The sequence below is a fragment of the Streptopelia decaocto genome (assembly GCF_964273445.1).
Source record: "Streptopelia decaocto genome assembly, chromosome: 14".
Taxonomy (NCBI): Eukaryota; Metazoa; Chordata; class Aves; order Columbiformes; family Columbidae; genus Streptopelia; species Streptopelia decaocto.
Window position 1 is genome coordinate 4,238,838 of NC_138669.1, and position 17,450 is coordinate 4,256,287.

Consider the following 17,450-nt stretch of genomic DNA (forward strand, 5'->3'; position numbering starts at 1 on the left):
GCTTCTGTTGTAAAAGAACAGGAATGGGTAGGAAACCAGAATTTATCGTTAAGTAAAGACCAGAGTGATAAATCTTAAAAAGCCACAGATGAGAAACAAGAATGACAAGCCTGTCCTGTAAGTAGTAGCTACTGTGAATGAGCCCCTGATTTTTTCTTAACAGAATAAAAATACTCATTGTCAGAGAGGATGATGTTTTGCTGGCTAGGAGGAGAAGCGAATGATTTAAATTTATTTTGCTGGAAGGAGCAAAACATTTAGATTTCTAGCTTCTAATTAATTTAAAAAACAATCATTAGGAATGTAAATATTTGGGATCTAGACTTCAAATGTCAATATTAGTTTCTTATATCAACATAGTTTACTCAAGCTTCTTCCCAGCCAGGGACTGAAGTTGGACATGTAGGGTTTGTACAGGCAGCTGGGATTGTGCGCGTTGCTGGTAAAAGATGCTGCTGTGCTGCTCATGAGAAAACATCAGGTCTGGTGCTGTGGCCAAAGACGGTGGAAACCCCCTGTCCCATACAGTTGCTGTTCGTAAATGACTGATGTACAGGCACCAGTGACGCGTTTTGAGTGCCTTCAAGCAGAAGGCCTTTTTGTCTCTATACAGTACGTATCTTCTGTACAGTGACCCTGTTATTAGGGGTGAAGTGATCTGTGTTTTGCATCACAATTCCCAAGATCCGTGCGGTATATACATGTCTTTTCTCAGCTGCTGTTGCACCCAGAATGGGACGAATGGGACGACTCTAGAGGGCTGACACCAGAGGGAAGCTTAAACTTTTGGTTTTTAATTGTCACGGCTGCTCAGCCAAGTTGTCTGGGCAATTCAAGGCTGAGCGCTGTGACAAGTTAATGGTCTTGCAGTTGATTAATCTCTAAGGTAAAACAGCCTTTCTCAGCAGGGATCGCTGTGCCAGCAGCGTGTAGCAGCGATGTTCTGGTGGTCATGGAAGAAGTGTAGAGGGAAGGAGCGTGGAATCAGGGTTTGGGCACAGGGTGCTGGGAACGGGGTGTGGGGACACTGGGCGGGACCCTTTTCCCTGTAGATGAATTGCTGACCCTGGGAGTTTGTTCAGTTGGAATGTGGCCTTGGTGGCGCCTGCCTTGCTGTGTTGTGACACCTAATGCATCATTTGCAAAACGTTTTTATAGAGGTGCTTTAAGGCGAGTTTGCAATTTTCCTGTGCTACTTTTTATTCAAGCATGCTTCTCGTACCCAAAGAATTGGAATGGATTTAAAACAACCGAGCAGGTTTCATTCTTTCTCATCCAAGCAGGTTTGTTCTCATTTAGGTCGTAAATGAACATCTGTTTCTTTATCTCTGCCCTTAATGGCATACTTGTCCACATCTGAAAGCAGCTGCATAATATACTACAATTGTTTGGCTTTGCTGAGCAGGCATGCTGGACCTGATGGTATTGTAGATCCCAGCTGGCTCTAATTTGGCAGGAGCCTAGCTGCTTTACAAGACTGAATTCTTCATTTTCTTAAGTTCTAAGCTTTTTCAGCTGTGTGATTTTGTGAAAAATGCAGCAAGTGGGAGGTGAGGACTACGGAGTCATCAGATAACCCACGACCAAAGGTGGACATGGACATAGCTCTGTTTGTTTGGTTTTTTTTTAAAAAAAAAGGGGAAAAAATAATATAAATGGTGACAGTGCATTGAATATTTGTACTTGGTCTGTGTCTGGCAAAGCAATCATTGCTTGCTGATTTTTCTTTAGCATACTCTTATACCCACGTAGTAATAAAATGAAGATTAGCAGCTTAAAATTGTATTGGTTCATATTTCTCTCTTGAAGGTGGGAAGAAGAGCGCTACCCCGAAGGCATTAAATGGAAGTTCCTAGAGCACAAAGGTCCTGTGTTTGCTCCACCATATGAACCTCTGCCTGAAAATGTCAAGTTTTTTTATGATGGTGAGTCAATCTGTGTTTCCACTTGCTGGGAGGATAATTAAACATTATCAGGGAATTGTGATGTTCTTCCGGGGACTGAAGAGATAAGGAGGTGGTTTTGTCCTAGTGGTTAGCTTGAAAGAAGGGCGGCTGTAGTTGTCCTGGGTGGCTAATTGAAGAAATGATCTGTACAAGAACAGCCTGCTGAATTCTGCTCACCGAGTTGACACGGAGATGAACTTGTTCTTCCTCTGTTATGGTGGTAAATCTCTCAGGTTACTTAACAGTATGACAGTGTCTTAGGTCTGAGAGCAGCAGTGTATAACCAGTAGAATACGTAATTGTAGCTACTTCATCACTCATGAGGCTTGCTCTGTTCTCTTTAACCGTATGAACTGCAACTTCCATCATCTTTGATGAAATTCATGATCATTTTGTGGTATGAGCAGAATAAAAGAGGACCAAATTCTGGTACAGATGGTGAGGATCTTGTAGGAATGCATGGGATGACCGTGGCCTCCAGGACACAGCCCTCTGGGATAATGTTGTGGTCCCACTCACTAACCAGTGTGTGTGGTAGAACTAATTGATGTGAGATTCTAATGTACTGGGCTGACTGGTTGTTAGAGGCTCATGTGGAAGGGATTATATGATGTGCTGCCTGCTGGAGATGGGCCTCGATGATCCGTGTGTTTCCGTTTAGCTCTGTGATCTTGTTAAATGAAGGATCAAGTTAACCCAGGATTGAATTAAGTGAGAGGCATTTGAATAGATGAAAATGTAATTTTTGGTGAAGGGGACATCTGTGCATGGAACTCTTCCAGGAGCAACGTGCGGTTTTCATGTGACATGACACAATGTTTTTAAATACTGGAAAAGAGATGGCATTCGTTTTCAGCAACAATGTAGTGAAATAAACATACTGCATTCTATTAAAGGCTTTCTCCAAGCGAGTACCACAGCGATCAGGGATGTCCACAACTTCCTTCTTAGGGTTCAAGAAGATACAATCCATATTGATCCCCGGGAATGAGTCCCCCCTCAGTCTCCTCTTGTCCAGCTCCAGAGCCCCAGCTCCCTCAGCCTTTCCTCCCACGGGAGATGCTCCACTCCCTCCAGCATCCAGGTGGTTGCGCTGGACTCTCTGCAGCAGTTCCCTGTCCTGCTGGCACCGAGTGACCCAGAACTGGACACAATATTCCCTATGCGGTCTCACCAGGGCAGAGCAGGTGGTAGATGGTAGTGTAGATGGTGACAATTGCGTTTCAGTCTCTCACGTTCATTTTGTCCCCTCGTTGCTCTCTGGTTTTCAGTTTTTAAGTCAGGTAAATACTATTCACGGCTCTGGATGAAATATGTGTTTTTATTTTTCAGCCCTGTCACTGAGCGCCTTTTCAAACCCTTGTAAAAAAGAGGAAATGGAGTCCAATGAAACATATTCTAAAGTGATTAGATAAAAGTGACTGAGCCTTCAGCAATTTGGGAAAAATATCAGTCATTTTAGCCCCCCTAAGGTGTTACTACCTTGATAGGCTCTTGCAAGGGAGACTTGCAGCCTGGAAAAACCGTTTCCCTCGCTGTCTCTCCCTTCCCCCATTTCCTGTTATAAGCAAACAAATGCTGTATTTTAGGTTGCAGCTTAAAAATTGGCAGAGTTACTGTTGGTTTAATTTAATTGTGGAATATTCTCAGATCGTTGGGAGGAACTTTTGCTAAGCCCTGTTTTACGAGGGTTTATAGATCCTAAGGCTTTTAAAATGGCTCCCATGGTTTAATTTTGGAGATGATGCAACTTTTTAAAACACATAGTAAATCAAAAGAGTGGTATTTTTTTTCCAAGAGCATAGAAAAACCAGCAGTGTTTCTTGTATTGACTTTTGTGCGGTGAAATGGTCGTTTAAAAATCCACAGGTGTTGACTGTCTGCCACCCCATTGGGACTTTAAATATTTCTTGCAACTAGCTGGAGATGTGAGCTGCATGCAAAACCCGTCACGGGGATCGCTGACACCTCACGTGTCATCAGGAATGCAGCCTGGACCAAAAAGACGCTCGATAGGAATGTTAGATCTCGAATCCACAGCTTCGATGTTGCAGCAGCCGCTTTTTTCCCTTGTGTTTAAAAGTCTTCCCTTGCAGCAGTTTCTCTTTGTACTGCAGTCGTGCAGACAAGCTGAAATGTGACCTCTCTGTTCACTGAAAGCTCAATCTTTCTTAAAAATGAGTAGCTTTTGAGCCTGGTTTGGAGACGCAGGAGCGCGTTCCCACAGCAAAGGGAACGATCAGCACAATCCTGACACGTTTCCCTGCAATGAAGGGAAGGTAAATATTTGGCGTCGCTTTCAGCCTGTTTGTGGTGTGTACATAGGAAGTGCTCTTCCTGGCTAGAAATAGCTAAAGGCTAGAAGGGGTGTTCCAAAGTCCCTCTGTAGGTAGAAGAGGAATAGAGACTGTATATCCCATATGTCTGAGTGCTGGAATATCAAATTTAATAAAATCCCTTGCCTTTTTCACTTCAAACAGCAGCGTCTCCCCGGGAGCGTACACAGCACTGGGAGGTCTCCACGGAGGGTTTCCTGCAGGAGGCCTTTTCCCCTTCCTGCCCCGCGTCTCTCAGACCCGTCTCATCAGATTGCTGTTGCTTTTTTTAATGTTTGGATTTGGGAGGAAACATTTTTTCAAAGTGTTTATGATGAAGGTCAAGCAACTGTGCTGCTCTGTTTCCTTTGCTCATCCAATTTGCTGTACTATGTAAAATCTTTAAGAAAAACTTTTCTGTGATAAATATAGTGTCCTTTAAGGTAGTTACTGTGGCCTCTTTCTGGCTTCAGTTCCTGTTGACCATTTTGTTTAAAAAGAAAACCTTTCTTTGTAGGTAAAGTCATGAAGCTGAGCACCAAAGCAGAAGAAGTTGCCACATTCTTTGCAAAAATGCTTGACCATGAGTACACTACAAAGGAGATCTTCAGGAAAAACTTCTTCAAAGACTGGAGGAAGGTAGGCACATAGTCCTGGGCTGCGCTGACTGCACGGCCCGTGTCCCCCCAGCACTGGGCAATGGAAAGAGGCTGCTGTCCCATGCACAGGAAGGTCAGCTTGAGGCAATGAAAAGCTGCCTCACGTGGTAGCTGTGAAGTTCTCAGTTTATCCTGTAGTTTCACCAGCAAGGACTGTGACATAAGTACCCTTCTAAACCAACAAAGTCAGATTTTCCCCCAACCAGATTTGTCTATTATGGCATGACGGGGTGTAGCTGATCTAACTGTGACATGCCCTGTTGAAGATCCAGCTTTATATTAGAAGGAAACCTCTTCCAAAGACCTAAAACTCGAAACTTTGCCTCAGCCAACTTACCTGCCATAAGATCAAGCCTTCAGATGAATTGATGCAGTTTTCCTAACTCGGTTACTGGGTTTTACTCCCTGTCTCTCAACCATTCCAGCCACTGTTCAGTGGGGGAGATGTGGGAGATGCCACAGAGCACTGGAGGGCCAGCCCTCCATACACTCTGCTGCTTGTCCTTTATGCTTTGAGCTTATCTGGAGTGAAAGTGTGCAAGAATTTGGGGATTCTTGGTGTTTACTGGGAGGGCTGGTCTGTTACTCCTTTTGAAACTGCTTGGGCTAGGGTAAGCTCCGCTGTGCATGAAAACTTACTATGTATGAAAACTGAAAGTGCTACTTTCTTTCTGCAAGGAAATGACCTCTGAAGAGAAGAGCACTATCACCAGCCTCAGCAAGTGTGACTTCACCCACATGAGCCAGTATTTCAAAGCTCAGACAGAAGCTAGAAAACAGATGTCCAAGGAGGAAAAACAGGTACCAGAGGGAATTCTGGGAGAAGTCTTGATTCTTAGTTGGCTTGTAAATATCTTGGTGTAATCATTCCTCTGCCTGCCTTGTCACTTTTCAATCGGTGTTTACTAGTTTTCAAATAATTATTTTCTTGTTAACTATAGGAATCTTCACTGTGCAGCTCAAGTAGGGCAGAGCACTTTGTTTACAGCTGAATCTCCATCCTGACTTGAGGTGATATCGATAGGGCTAAGGCTCCTGACCTGCTTAAGTAATGAAGAGAATCAGAGGTGCTGCCTCCATGGGAGCCTTGTTCCCTGGCCATTAATAAGCAGTGGATACTCAGTTAAGGATGGCGTCTCATTTTAGAAGCTACTTGGGTTTGGAGGGCAAAATTGGGAATGGTGGAAGGGATGCAGCAATGACACTAATGAATAAAACGAGAGAACAAATCTCAAATACCGGGTAATGCCATTTTCTGAATAAAAAATGAACTTTATTTTCCAGTAACATGGCTACAGTGGCTTGTGGGGAGAGAATTAAATAGTTTTTAGATGATTGATACTTACTGCAATGGCAGCTGGAAGCTTGCCCTGAGCTCTCAGTTGGTCTTTTGCAATGCTACAGTGAGTAGCCCTTTGAATGAGGGCCCTGGTAGACTGGAAGTGTGGCCTTTGGGGTCAGAGGGGTCCCCCCAAAAGAGAGACACCCCTGTCATAGTGCTGTTTCCATTTGATGAACATGTGGGTGAGCCCTTCTCAGCTCCTTCCCTGGCAGCTGGTACAATGGAGCAGAAGTGCCTTTTTCTGTTAGTTTCTTAGCTGGCGCACCAGTGCTGTCTGTGGGTCAGACGTTTTATTTTGAGCTGCAGTGTTTTTATTTTTCCTTCCATGTAATTAGAGTTCAAGCACAGAAGTATGCAGTGAAATCTCAGCACATTTTTACTTAGGAGACTGTGTTCTAGTTATGAGACCATTTGCCGACACAGGCTTGACATGCGGCAGACTGGAGACATTCCTCTGCCTCTTTCTGATGCCGAGTTCAAACACAGAACTCTGGGTTTTGATATATAAACAGTCAAAGTCATAAAGTCCAGTGGATGTCGAATACTGAATATAGGCTATAAAGCAGTGGTACTGTGCTGGGTCTGCCCTTGTAGCTGTGATGTGTGGATAGAGGTAAATGCCTCTACTGTGGCAAAATTGTAGCTGTCTTCACCAGCCTTAATCTGTTTCTCTCAAATACGAGTTTTGAGAGAGTTTTCACGCATTCTTTCTGTTTTTCTAGTTTGTGCTGGTTGTGTTTTATGACTGCTATTTTGCATAGTCTGCTGTTGTGTGTGTTGATACATCACTTGTCGTGATGGGGTTTTGAGTTGGGTCTGCAGTATTAGTCTGGTGCAAATACAAAAATTCTTTAAGTCTCGGCATTTAGAGATGTGTGTGGTGCTGGGTGTACCATATCATCTTTGGTTTTGGCTTTTTCTAGAAAATCAAAGAGGAGAATGAGCGACTATTGAAGGAATATGGTTACTGCGTGATGGACAACCACAAGGAGAGGATTGCCAACTTCAAGATTGAACCTCCAGGTCTCTTCCGAGGACGTGGAAACCATCCCAAAATGGGCATGTTGAAGAGACGCATCATGCCAGAAGACATCATCATTAACTGCAGCAAGTGAGCACTAGATGCTTCACACTTTGACTTTGCTTTCTAGATAGCATAGCTGCTTTTTAAAAATCCTGTATAGATTCATATTCAAGCACGCAGAAAACACACATGCTGCTTATCTTATTTTTGTATAGATAAAAAATAGAGTCATACAAGCAAAGACCAAACAAGGCTATTATGTGTTTTATGTAGAACCTTGTCAACATATTTTCTTCCTCATGCCTATGGCCTACACCTGCTTTAAACAGCCTTTATTTCTAGTATTGGTAGAAATTGATTTTCCTCTTTGTCTTCCTTGGTGTTGAAGGCTAAGCTTTGGTTGGCTTATCTTCAGCCATGTCCTGCTAAGTGTCCACGCTATTGCAGTGTCTGCAAATCAAAGCTGGTCCCAGCAATATGGGTTCCCTCCTATAGTATAATTCTTCTGCAGATGTGTATGGATAGCAGTTTGATCTTTCCTCACTTTTATTCACTTGATTTCCTGTGTATGGAAATAGGTAGTTAAGTTCCCTCAGTTTCTTTCCCTGTGCTTTCTTTGTGTGAAGTATTCAGTACTTTCTCTAGTTTGATGCTGTGAAAGTCTCTTTGAATAGTTTTTATTTGCTGTTTTCTGATTCTCTGCAGGGATTCCAAGATCCCTTCCCCTCCACCAGGACACAAATGGAAGGAGGTCAGGCATGATAACAAGGTTACCTGGCTGGTGTCGTGGACTGAGAACATCCAAGGTTCTATCAAATACATCATGTTGAACCCCAGCTCAAGAATCAAGGTAAAGATCTAGTTTAAAAACAAAAATATCTTACAGGTCGTGTCTCTAAGAAGCAAATGTAGCTGTTGGCTGGGAGAGAGATGGGAAGTAAAGCTGTCTTTCTATTTCATGCTACACTGATTGAAAAACATAGGAAGGTTTCTGTGCTTCTGTTCCCCTTGAAATGAAAGAATACAATTGCTGCACAGGAGAGCAGATGAAATCTGGAAAATGTCTGTTGAAGAGCATCATTGTGTCATTCATAGTAAGAATCCTTTACTCTGTGTAAACCTGAAAGGAAGCAATTTATCTAAGAACAGGCTTGCTCTGGTGGATATTTTACCTGCTTTTGCCCTGACTTCCCCTGCCTGATGGTGTAATGAAGTTCTAACCATGGATTGCTTAGTCAATTGTAAAATTAAAATCATGGGCAGGCTCCTGGCTGAGAAGGCTGCTAAGGAGCTCATGACTGAAGAGAAACAAACCCTGGTGTGCAAGCAAATCACAGATCAATTCCATGAAAGCAATAACAAACCTGTTGAAAAATAAGTAGCCTTCATTTTCAGGGTAGAATTCAAGTTCTTCTCATGAAGTATCTTTTTTTAAGAGATGTTTTCCTGGATTGGAAACAAGGGCTTTGTCTTACAAGTATAGGGAAAAATCTCTGTTCCTTGTGCATTTGTGCCCTCTCTTTGCCATGGCTTGAATATATAATAATGATGATGAACTGTTGATGTTGCTTTTACGTTTTATGGGTGTTTAATTACACAGCTGAGAGAGCATAAGTGTCGTCTGAATAAAGCAGAGGAAACCATTTATATGTTGAGAAGCACAGAAGACATAATGTCTTTTGTGTCTTTATAGTTGCTTCCGTGGAAGCGTTTAATATCATGGAAATCTGAATTACCTACAGCTGCGTGGCAGCATAGTTTGAAACTGAGCTGTTCAGCAGCAAAATCTCAGTGCTTTTGTACAGCGAGAGCATTTGCCACACACAGACTTGCAAAGCCTTGAGATGCAGATTTGAACCGGTCCTTTTTTGGTGTTCCCACGCTGACTCCATCGCAACTTCCTCTGCAGGGTGAGAAGGACTGGCAGAAGTACGAGACCGCTCGGAGGTTGAAGAAGTGCGTAGATAAAATCCGAAATCAGTATCGAGAAGACTGGAAATCCAAAGAGATGAAAGTACGGCAGAGGGCTGTGGCGCTGTACTTCATTGATAAAGTAAGGCTCGTTCCCCGGCACGCTCCTCTCACCTCTCCTGTCCTGCTGCGAGTTCTCAGCAATATACTGTATTTCTCTTCCTAAAGCAGAATTGAGCCCAGTTATTAAGGTACCCTGAGACTTCCTGGTCTCCTTTTCCTTCCCATTACCTGGAATCTAGAGCAATAAACTATTGTACTGAGCATGGCTATTTCAGGCAGCATTGTTTGAGTTGGGGCAGAATTCACAGCCTGCTTGCGGAATTGCCTGGTTAGATTGCTGGGAAGTTTGTATGAGCCTTTTGTTTCCAGCTGTTTCAGTTTTCCTGCTGGGAGTTTCTGCTGGTTTGTCACCTCTTTAGTTTGAGGTCACAGTCATGAGGTTTTATAATTATGCTAATTTTTTTTTACTACGGCGTAAAGAAAACTGCAGTCGTATTGATGCATTTAAAGCTACTTAAAACCAGCACTCAGAGCTGTTGTCCTGCTAGTATACGGTATCTTGACCAACTGAATTAACAGATTTTGTTCAGAATGCTTTGATGTAAACCAAGGAAGTTTGATTTGAATAATTGTGGTTTCATATGAACCCCGAAGGGTTTTCTTCAAAAATAAGAATTTGGTTTAGTCACTACTGTTAAAACATGTTTTTTATTCAACCATATGTATGTAGCCTTTTGATTATTTATATAACTCCAAGTGTCCTACATGATTTAAAGTGTATTTCTTTAGCATGCAGTGAAGAGGTAGGATCATAGAAGATGAACAACTAAACTTTATGATTTTATATCAGGTTGAATTCACGTGGAAGTCACTTTGACTTAAACAAAAATCAGATGTTTTGAAATGGATTTTCATTACTCATGAAAGCTGCTAAAGCATCTTGCTTTAAAAAAGACGGATAGATTTGTGACATTAGTTTAAAGTTATTTAAAACAGATTCAAAGAGAACTTAAGACTGTTTTTATTAGAACTTTGAAGTGTCAATTTTATCCACTCAAGTTCATTTTCTCCCTTTCTCTTCTCCTGTGGATGGTGTTGCTTCTAGGCCACTGTCTGAAAGTTTCCACCATCTATACATTACTGGGATGGTTTGAAATGTTTACCTCTCTTGTCTTGATATAAATGTAGCTAGCCCTGAGAGCTGGTAATGAAAAAGAAGAAGGAGAGACAGCTGACACCGTGGGCTGCTGCTCCCTGAGAGTAGAACATATCAAGCTGCATCCTGAACTGGACGGCCAGGAATACGTGGTTGAGTTCGACTTCCTCGGAAAAGATTCCATCCGATACTACAACAAAGTCCCTGTTGAGAAGAGGGTGAGGCAGCTCCACAAATACATACACAGACTGAACTGCACAAAAATGTGGTCAGCACAGTTTTGGTGGCAATAACAGGGTGCTTTCTCACTGGTCAGATGCCCAGCCAGAAAATAAGTCAGTTAATATTCTTCCCTTTTATTGGCAGTGCAGACACTGCATGTAAAGTACTGTGGTGATGGCAACAACAACCCGCAATAAATGTTGGCCTCTTGAGGAACAAAATAACCAAAGAAAGCCAGACAAACAACCCAAAAAAATACAACTGCTATAGAAACGAGCATGTGCTCGAATTCTTATTCCCTTGTTTGAAGAAAACATTTTTCCTGTTTAAATGTATTGGTGTTGGTATCTCTTGATGTCTCCACTGCTTCCAATAGGGAACTGATTATTGTAAAACTAGAAATCTTTGTATATTAGGTGTCTATAGAAGAAAAATGTGTGTTGTTGGGAAGGTGGTAACTGGGGATTTGGAGCACACAGAGCTGGGATTTGTGGTCTCTGTAAATAATCAAAGATGCTTTTGTTATTCTCCCTACCCCAGTGAGACTTGTTGGGGATGGAACTGTAAGAAGCATCCAGTGCAGCAATGAGAAGGGCTGGTTTTCAGCAGGGGGGCTCAGGGGTCTCTTTGGCTGGCGTAGTGATGGAGAGTAAGGGCAAGGTGGTAACTTTGGAGTCTCTTTCTCTGTTAGACAGCTAAGCCAGAGCAGAATTGGCTCTCCTGCAATCTTGATCTAAAGGATGAGAATAAAGGGCACTGAATGCTCAGAACTCTTGTTGCTGGGAGGAACTGTCACCGCAAGTGTTGTATTGAGAGATGGGTCTTTGCCTGCTGGGAAGTAACATCCAGCATTGTCACCGTTGCCTGAAAACAGTTGAAGTAGCTCCTTGGCAGCATTGCTTTCTTATGTATTACTGCTATCTAGTGCTGTCTAGTCTGCGTACTCAAAGTTACCCATTTTCTTTTCCTGCAGGTGTTCAAGAATCTTCAGCTGTTCATGGAGAACAAGCAGCCTGAGGACGACCTCTTTGACCGCCTCAATGTAAGCACGTAGTCAGTGGTGAGCAATGGTAGTAGAGGACCACAAACAGGCTCACTCTGCACCGGGCAATGACAGTTGCTCTGTTCCAGAAATGGTTTCAGTGGCAACTTTATTGCTGAGCAGCCTAAAAGCAGGAAGAGTCTGTCTCAATCTGGTATTGTCCACTGTACCTGCAGGTTCCCGAAGCGATGGGCTTTGGTCCTGGTGAGCCTGGCTGGCTCTGACTTGGGGAGGTTTTGTCAGAGTTCAGGGAAGATGATTGTGTGAGGTGACAGATTTTTCAGTTGCCATCTGCATCTGCATATTTGGCTCTATGGGAGCACTGTGGTGGTTCGGGCACCTTCCCTGGGACGGGACAGGCATATTTCTACCTGGTGGGAACCAGAACCTCCACATTGAAGACAACTTTTTTTTGGCCACTTGTGGTACTTGATCCCAATCTGATACTTGTTGGTTCTTTGTTCACTTTTCCTGTGGTTTCAGTAATGTTGTGGCCCTTCTGTTGTGGTCTGGTCTGAGTACACTGGTGTTCAGCTGTGAGCTGTGTGACTTCAACAGCAGCATGTCCAAAGATTTCACAAATGCTATGGTCAATTCCAGTGCTAATTGCTGTCTCCTTTCTGATTCCTTAGACCAGTATCTTAAATAAACATCTTCAAGACCTTATGGAGGGACTGACAGCCAAGGTATTCCGTACTTACAATGCCTCCATCACGCTACAGCAGCAGCTCAAGGAGCTCACTAATCGTAAGTCTTGTCCGTGAAACTCTGAGGGGAACAGATCACATCCTCCAGTACAGACCTGGCTTTCTTGGCTTAGCCACAAGTCTTTTATCTGCACACAACTTCCTCGTTGCAGTGTTCCTAGTGCAAATGCCAGACAGCTGAGGTCTCACCAAAAATTTGCTGTCAGGCAGTGTTTTGGGGTAGTTGAGCAGCCCAGCACTGACTGGGGAGCACACCAAGGTGTGTCTGCTAGTTTATGCCTGTCCTTCACCAAATATCTGACTTGCTTTCTGTTAATTGTGAAATGGTATGGTCCTGCTTCATCTCCTCTCAGTGACAGATGGTGTCTTTGTTGCTGTCGAAGAAACAGTCCCGGAAAGAGTTAGGGCCCAGGGTGGAAGTGGTCAGGCTGTTAGGACTGTAATTTGGGTGAAGTGTTGGGACTGGCCCGTCAGAGGGGAAGGTCAGCTCTGCAGTGACCCAGCTTGCAGAGTTGGTGGGACAGTGGTCCTGGAGAACCTTCTTGTTCACCACTGTCTTGTGCTTTGCAGCGGATGACAACATCCCAGCGAAGATCCTTTCCTATAACCGTGCCAACAGAGCGGTTGCCATTTTGTGTAACCACCAGAGGGCTCCACCGAAGACCTTCGAGAAGTCCATGATGAACCTGCAGACCAAGGTACCCCTACCCCTGCCCAGCTCTTGGGTTGGGGCAGGGCTCTACAGGAGTCATGTTTCATTTCACTTGGGCTAAAATGGAAGCAGAACCTGCTTTTCCCTGTCAGGAGTGAGTTAGTGCTGCCTCGGGGATGGGCCTGCTTGGAGAGGAGTAGTGAGCTGAAATGGACACCTTTCAGTCTGAGTCATCTTTTATTTGTAACGACCAAGACCAGACCCTTTTTAGCTGTCTTCATCCCATAGCTATGTGTTCTGCTGCCACTACAGCTTCAGAGCAGCAGTCTAGCTTTGATTTGTGTCCCGTAAAGAATCCAGAGTGGGCATCCACTTGTGTTGGGTGAATCCCAGGCCACTGTCAGTGCAGGCTGTGTACATGGTACATTATGCCCCTCTGACTTGACCTCTTCCTTTGCAGATTGTTTCTGGTGAAGGCCATGAGGTCCAAAGGGGTTAGGTCTGTTCCTGGTCTGGCTTTAGAATAACCTTCACAATAAAGACTTCTGGTTTGGCACTGCAGTGTCCCCTGCTTCTGTAACACCTAACATGGCTGGCTTCACCCAAGACCTGAGAGCCTGCGGGATGTTTAAGGGCAATGGTTGAACAGGGGCTGCAAAACACTAAATCTCCCTGAATCCTAAACTTACTGGAGAAGAACTGCCTGAAGCCTTAACAGCGTTCAGTCTGTAGGATTTGAAGGAAGAACTGATACAGTGGAGGCAGACAAGCTGCCTGGAGGGGCTGTCAGCCGCTCCCAGACCAAGCCAGTTCCTTCACCTGCTTGGTCGTAGCTGTGTGAGAAAACTCCCAGCACCACTTTGTCTTTGGAAATGAGTGGGGTCCTGTTTCCTGAGGGGAATATTTCACCACACTAGGCTTTGCAGCAAACTGAGAGGCCAGTGGCCTAATTGTTCTGCAGAAGTGAGTCTGACCACTGGTAGATTCTCAACGTGGTCACAAAGTCCCACCCTGGGTCGTGCTGCCCAGTGTTGACTGCCACTTGTCAGCAGCTTGTTCACAGTGCTGCTGTCTGGTTTTGCCTCTCCTAGATCGATGCCAAGAAGGAGCAGTTAGCTGATGCCAGGAGAGAACTGAAAAGCGCCAAAGCTGATGCCAAGGTCCGGAGGGATGAGAAGTCTAAAAAGTAAGGCTGGTGTTACTGGACTGTGCCATTCTCCAAATGGGTCCTTCACCCTGTATTCTCTTCCCCAGCCTGTGATCTGGGAAGACTTCCTCAGGCTTTCTTGTCCTCTCTTTATTCTGTGCATGAAGGAATGGCCTTCAAGTTGAGGCCCAGAGGGTGGTCTGACACTGCAGTTCCTGATGTGGTCGCCAACATTTGTCCCCACCGTGTCCCTCAGCCCTCCGAGCCAAGCCCCAGCCAGTGCTCAGCCACCCAGGTGCCCAGGACCAGGCAGAGCAGTGGATCCAGCCTGTCCATGCATGGGGAGCCAGGAGTTACACAATTGCACATGCACATTTCTGCGTTGTGCTCCATTGCAGCCGATGTACCCAGGCTCTGTGTGGGCCCTGCAGAGCAGCCGCAGGGGTGCTCTGACAGCAGAGTCACAGCGTGACTGTTGCAGGGGCATAAATGGGCTGGTTTGAAAGTGGGTGTAGCATCAGTAGAGTTCAGGCTGTTGCTTCCAACCCTTTAAAACAAAACTGCTGCTGAAGATTTTTGCTCTGCCTCTTTGAAAATGTCAGTTTGTAATTGCATGTGCTGAGTGGTTTGTGTCACCATCTGTGCTGACGCAGCTGCCCTTTGTGGCTGGTGGCATTGCTTACCTTGGGCAGTCCCTTTGGGTTCCCACAGTGCTGCCATCTCAAGCCTTGCAGGGCATTAGGAATGAAACACTTTGATTTTTTTTAAATTTTGTTTTTCCCCACCCCAGGACGGTGGAGAGCAAGAAGAAAGCAGTGCAAAGGATTGAAGAGCAACTGATGAAGCTGGAGGTTCAGGCTACAGATAGGGAGGAGAACAAGCAGATCGCTTTGGGCACCTCCAAACTCAACTATCTGGATCCCAGGATCTCTGTTGCTTGGTAAGCATTTGCCTGGGGGGTGCTGAAAGGAACCACCACATCCCTTCTGTTTTGTCCCCCCCAGTTAGCAACCAAGGGCTGTGGCTGAGACCAGTGCCCCTGTGCTGCCAAGGACCTCTGTGGCCTTCCCTTATATCTAAAATGGTTTATAAAAAGAGGCTCTTGAGGCAAGTGTGACATCAGCCCAGTGCTGGGAGGTGATGGGTGGGAGAACCTGCAGGTCTGGCACTGGGAGGCCGGTTGTTGTGGGCTGGGTGACGCATTTTGTCGCGGAGCAGAACGGTTCTGTGCAGCGAGGGGCCGAGTGCTTGTGCTGTGATTCTAACAGCGTCTCCTCTTCTGCAGGTGCAAGAAGTGGGGAATTCCTATAGAGAAGATTTATAACAAAACCCAACGAGAGAAATTTGCCTGGGCTATCGACATGGCAGAGGAAGACTATGAGTTTTAACCTGTTTTTAATGAGCTGAATTTTATGGGAAAAACATAAAAAAAAAAAAAGGGGAGTAGCCTGGTTTTTAGGGAGATTGATAAACTGTGAGCCTTACTTGTCCTTGGATGCTGGGGAAGGGGGAGGAAAGGGGCAAGTGAGCATCAGATAAAACAGCCAACATCTTGCAGAAAGCATAACCTGGAAATATCCTAAAGGAGCTGAGCCAGTTGTCCTATGGACAACTTATTTAAAAATGTTTCAGAGATCCAAATTCTAGCTGTCTGGTTTGTGTGTTTTTTCTCTTGAGGCAGGGCAAGTGGATGGGGGATTTGTCAACCTTCCGCCAGGCAAATTCACCATCACACTGAGAGCGTGGGAATCTTTAGCTACTGTATACAAAATCCAATTATATTGGTGCGTTTTTACAGTTAGGGTTTTGCAATAACTTCTATATTTTAATAGAAAACGGACTCCTTAACCCCTGCCCTTCCCCTCCCCCTCCCGCCCCATTTCAGAATTTAACAAATAAACAAAATGTAAGAAGCCCAACGCACCTGTTACAGCTGTCACTATAGTCATGGAAATACCCAAGTATTTTTTAATTTGTCACTTGGAACATTGGAACATGAATTACAAATATCCAACGTGTTTGTTCAGAGCAAAGCGCGATGGGAAATCGGCCTCCTGACTTGAGTGTTCCTTTTTTAAATGTGAATTTTTCTTTCTTTTAATTATTTTAAAATATTTAAACAGGTTTTTTTTGTTTTCCTTCTTGATCTTAAAGATCGCGTAGATTTGGGGCGAGGAGGCCGTGTGATGGGGAGACGTGTGTGGGATTTGAGGACAAGCGAAATTGGCAACCAATGACATTCCCATCGCCCTTTGTTCTGAACACGTTCTGTACACTTCAAAAATACCCACTTTTTAGGTTTGTCAGACTGTTTGACCTTCCCCACCCACCTTTTTTTCTAAGCCCCACTCCCCTCTTTTACTTGAAAGATTTTATTGTGTAAAAAGAAGTTTCACAGGTCAATAAATTTCGAGGGAAATGAGCATCGGTCCAAAAAGGAAAATAATCAAGATTTTAGGGCTTTTATTTTTTTCTTTTGTAATTGTGTAAAAAAATTTTAAAAAATTAAAAAGCAGAATTTTAATGTGAAACCTTTTTTTGCTATAATCATTAGTTTTAGAGGCATTGTTAGCGTAGTGTGTGTGCGAAGACCATTTCCTGCAGCCTTTCCTCAACAAGTATCTTCTATTTTTATCATGAATTCCCTTTTAATCAACTGTAGGTTATTTAAAATAAATTCCTACAACTTAACGGAGCGTTGGCGTTCGGTGTGTTCTGTCACCTCAGGCCCCGCGGGGCTGGGGAGCTGGTGGACCTGGTGTTTCTGCTCCATCGTGAGATGCTCCAGCTTTTCTGGTGTGATGCTCCAGCTTTTCTGGTGGGAACGGGGCTGCACAGAGGACACTGAGGCTGTGGCGAGGACCAGGTGGGTTGGGATTGACCCAGAAGTTGTGTCTTCATCAGGGGTGAGTTAAGAGCAGGTGGGTTCAATACAATGCCGGGGATGTGAAACAAAGCACGTGGCCTTGGCTGGCTCTTGGAAGGGATAACTCTTTTCCACAGCTGCTGTGTTGCCTTAATGCTTTGGGTGACTGTCACCGCTGCTTGTCTGTGGTGAGTTGTGGTGGCTCTGTGGTCTGTGGTAGGTCCGTATGGTCACGTAGCCAGGCAGCTGGTCCCACAGCATCGCGGTGTGGGGTGTCTGGAGCCCTGGTAGGTGCACGGGTTGCTGGCCAGGCTGTCCTGCCGTCCTGCTGCTTGCTCGTGAGCTCACGTTGATGCTGGGCTCGGGGTGGTCCATCCGCTCGCCTGGTTCCCAGATCC

General features: G+C 44.7%; 1 protein-coding gene across 2 annotated transcripts in view; it reads left to right on the forward strand.

Annotated features, from left to right (window-relative positions):
- The window catches only part of TOP1 (DNA topoisomerase I), a 64,530-nt gene extending 47,648 nt beyond the window's left edge, over nucleotides 1-16,882 (forward strand). For both annotated transcript variants that reach the window (XM_082065506.1, XM_082065507.1), the window contains 13 exons: nucleotides 1,810-1,925; nucleotides 4,779-4,900; nucleotides 5,599-5,721; nucleotides 7,186-7,373; nucleotides 7,992-8,136; nucleotides 9,196-9,339; nucleotides 10,449-10,634; nucleotides 11,612-11,680; nucleotides 12,313-12,427; nucleotides 12,958-13,085; nucleotides 14,131-14,225; nucleotides 14,977-15,126; nucleotides 15,472-16,882. In XM_082065506.1, the coding sequence (XP_081921632.1) occupies nucleotides 1,810-1,925; nucleotides 4,779-4,900; nucleotides 5,599-5,721; nucleotides 7,186-7,373; nucleotides 7,992-8,136; nucleotides 9,196-9,339; nucleotides 10,449-10,634; nucleotides 11,612-11,680; nucleotides 12,313-12,427; nucleotides 12,958-13,085; nucleotides 14,131-14,225; nucleotides 14,977-15,126; nucleotides 15,472-15,574 (1,684 nt within the window). In that variant the 3' untranslated portion in view covers nucleotides 15,575-16,882. The remainder of the gene's footprint in view (nucleotides 1-1,809; nucleotides 1,926-4,778; nucleotides 4,901-5,598; nucleotides 5,722-7,185; nucleotides 7,374-7,991; nucleotides 8,137-9,195; nucleotides 9,340-10,448; nucleotides 10,635-11,611; nucleotides 11,681-12,312; nucleotides 12,428-12,957; nucleotides 13,086-14,130; nucleotides 14,226-14,976; nucleotides 15,127-15,471) is intronic.
- Nucleotides 16,883-17,450: the final 568 nt, after the last annotated feature.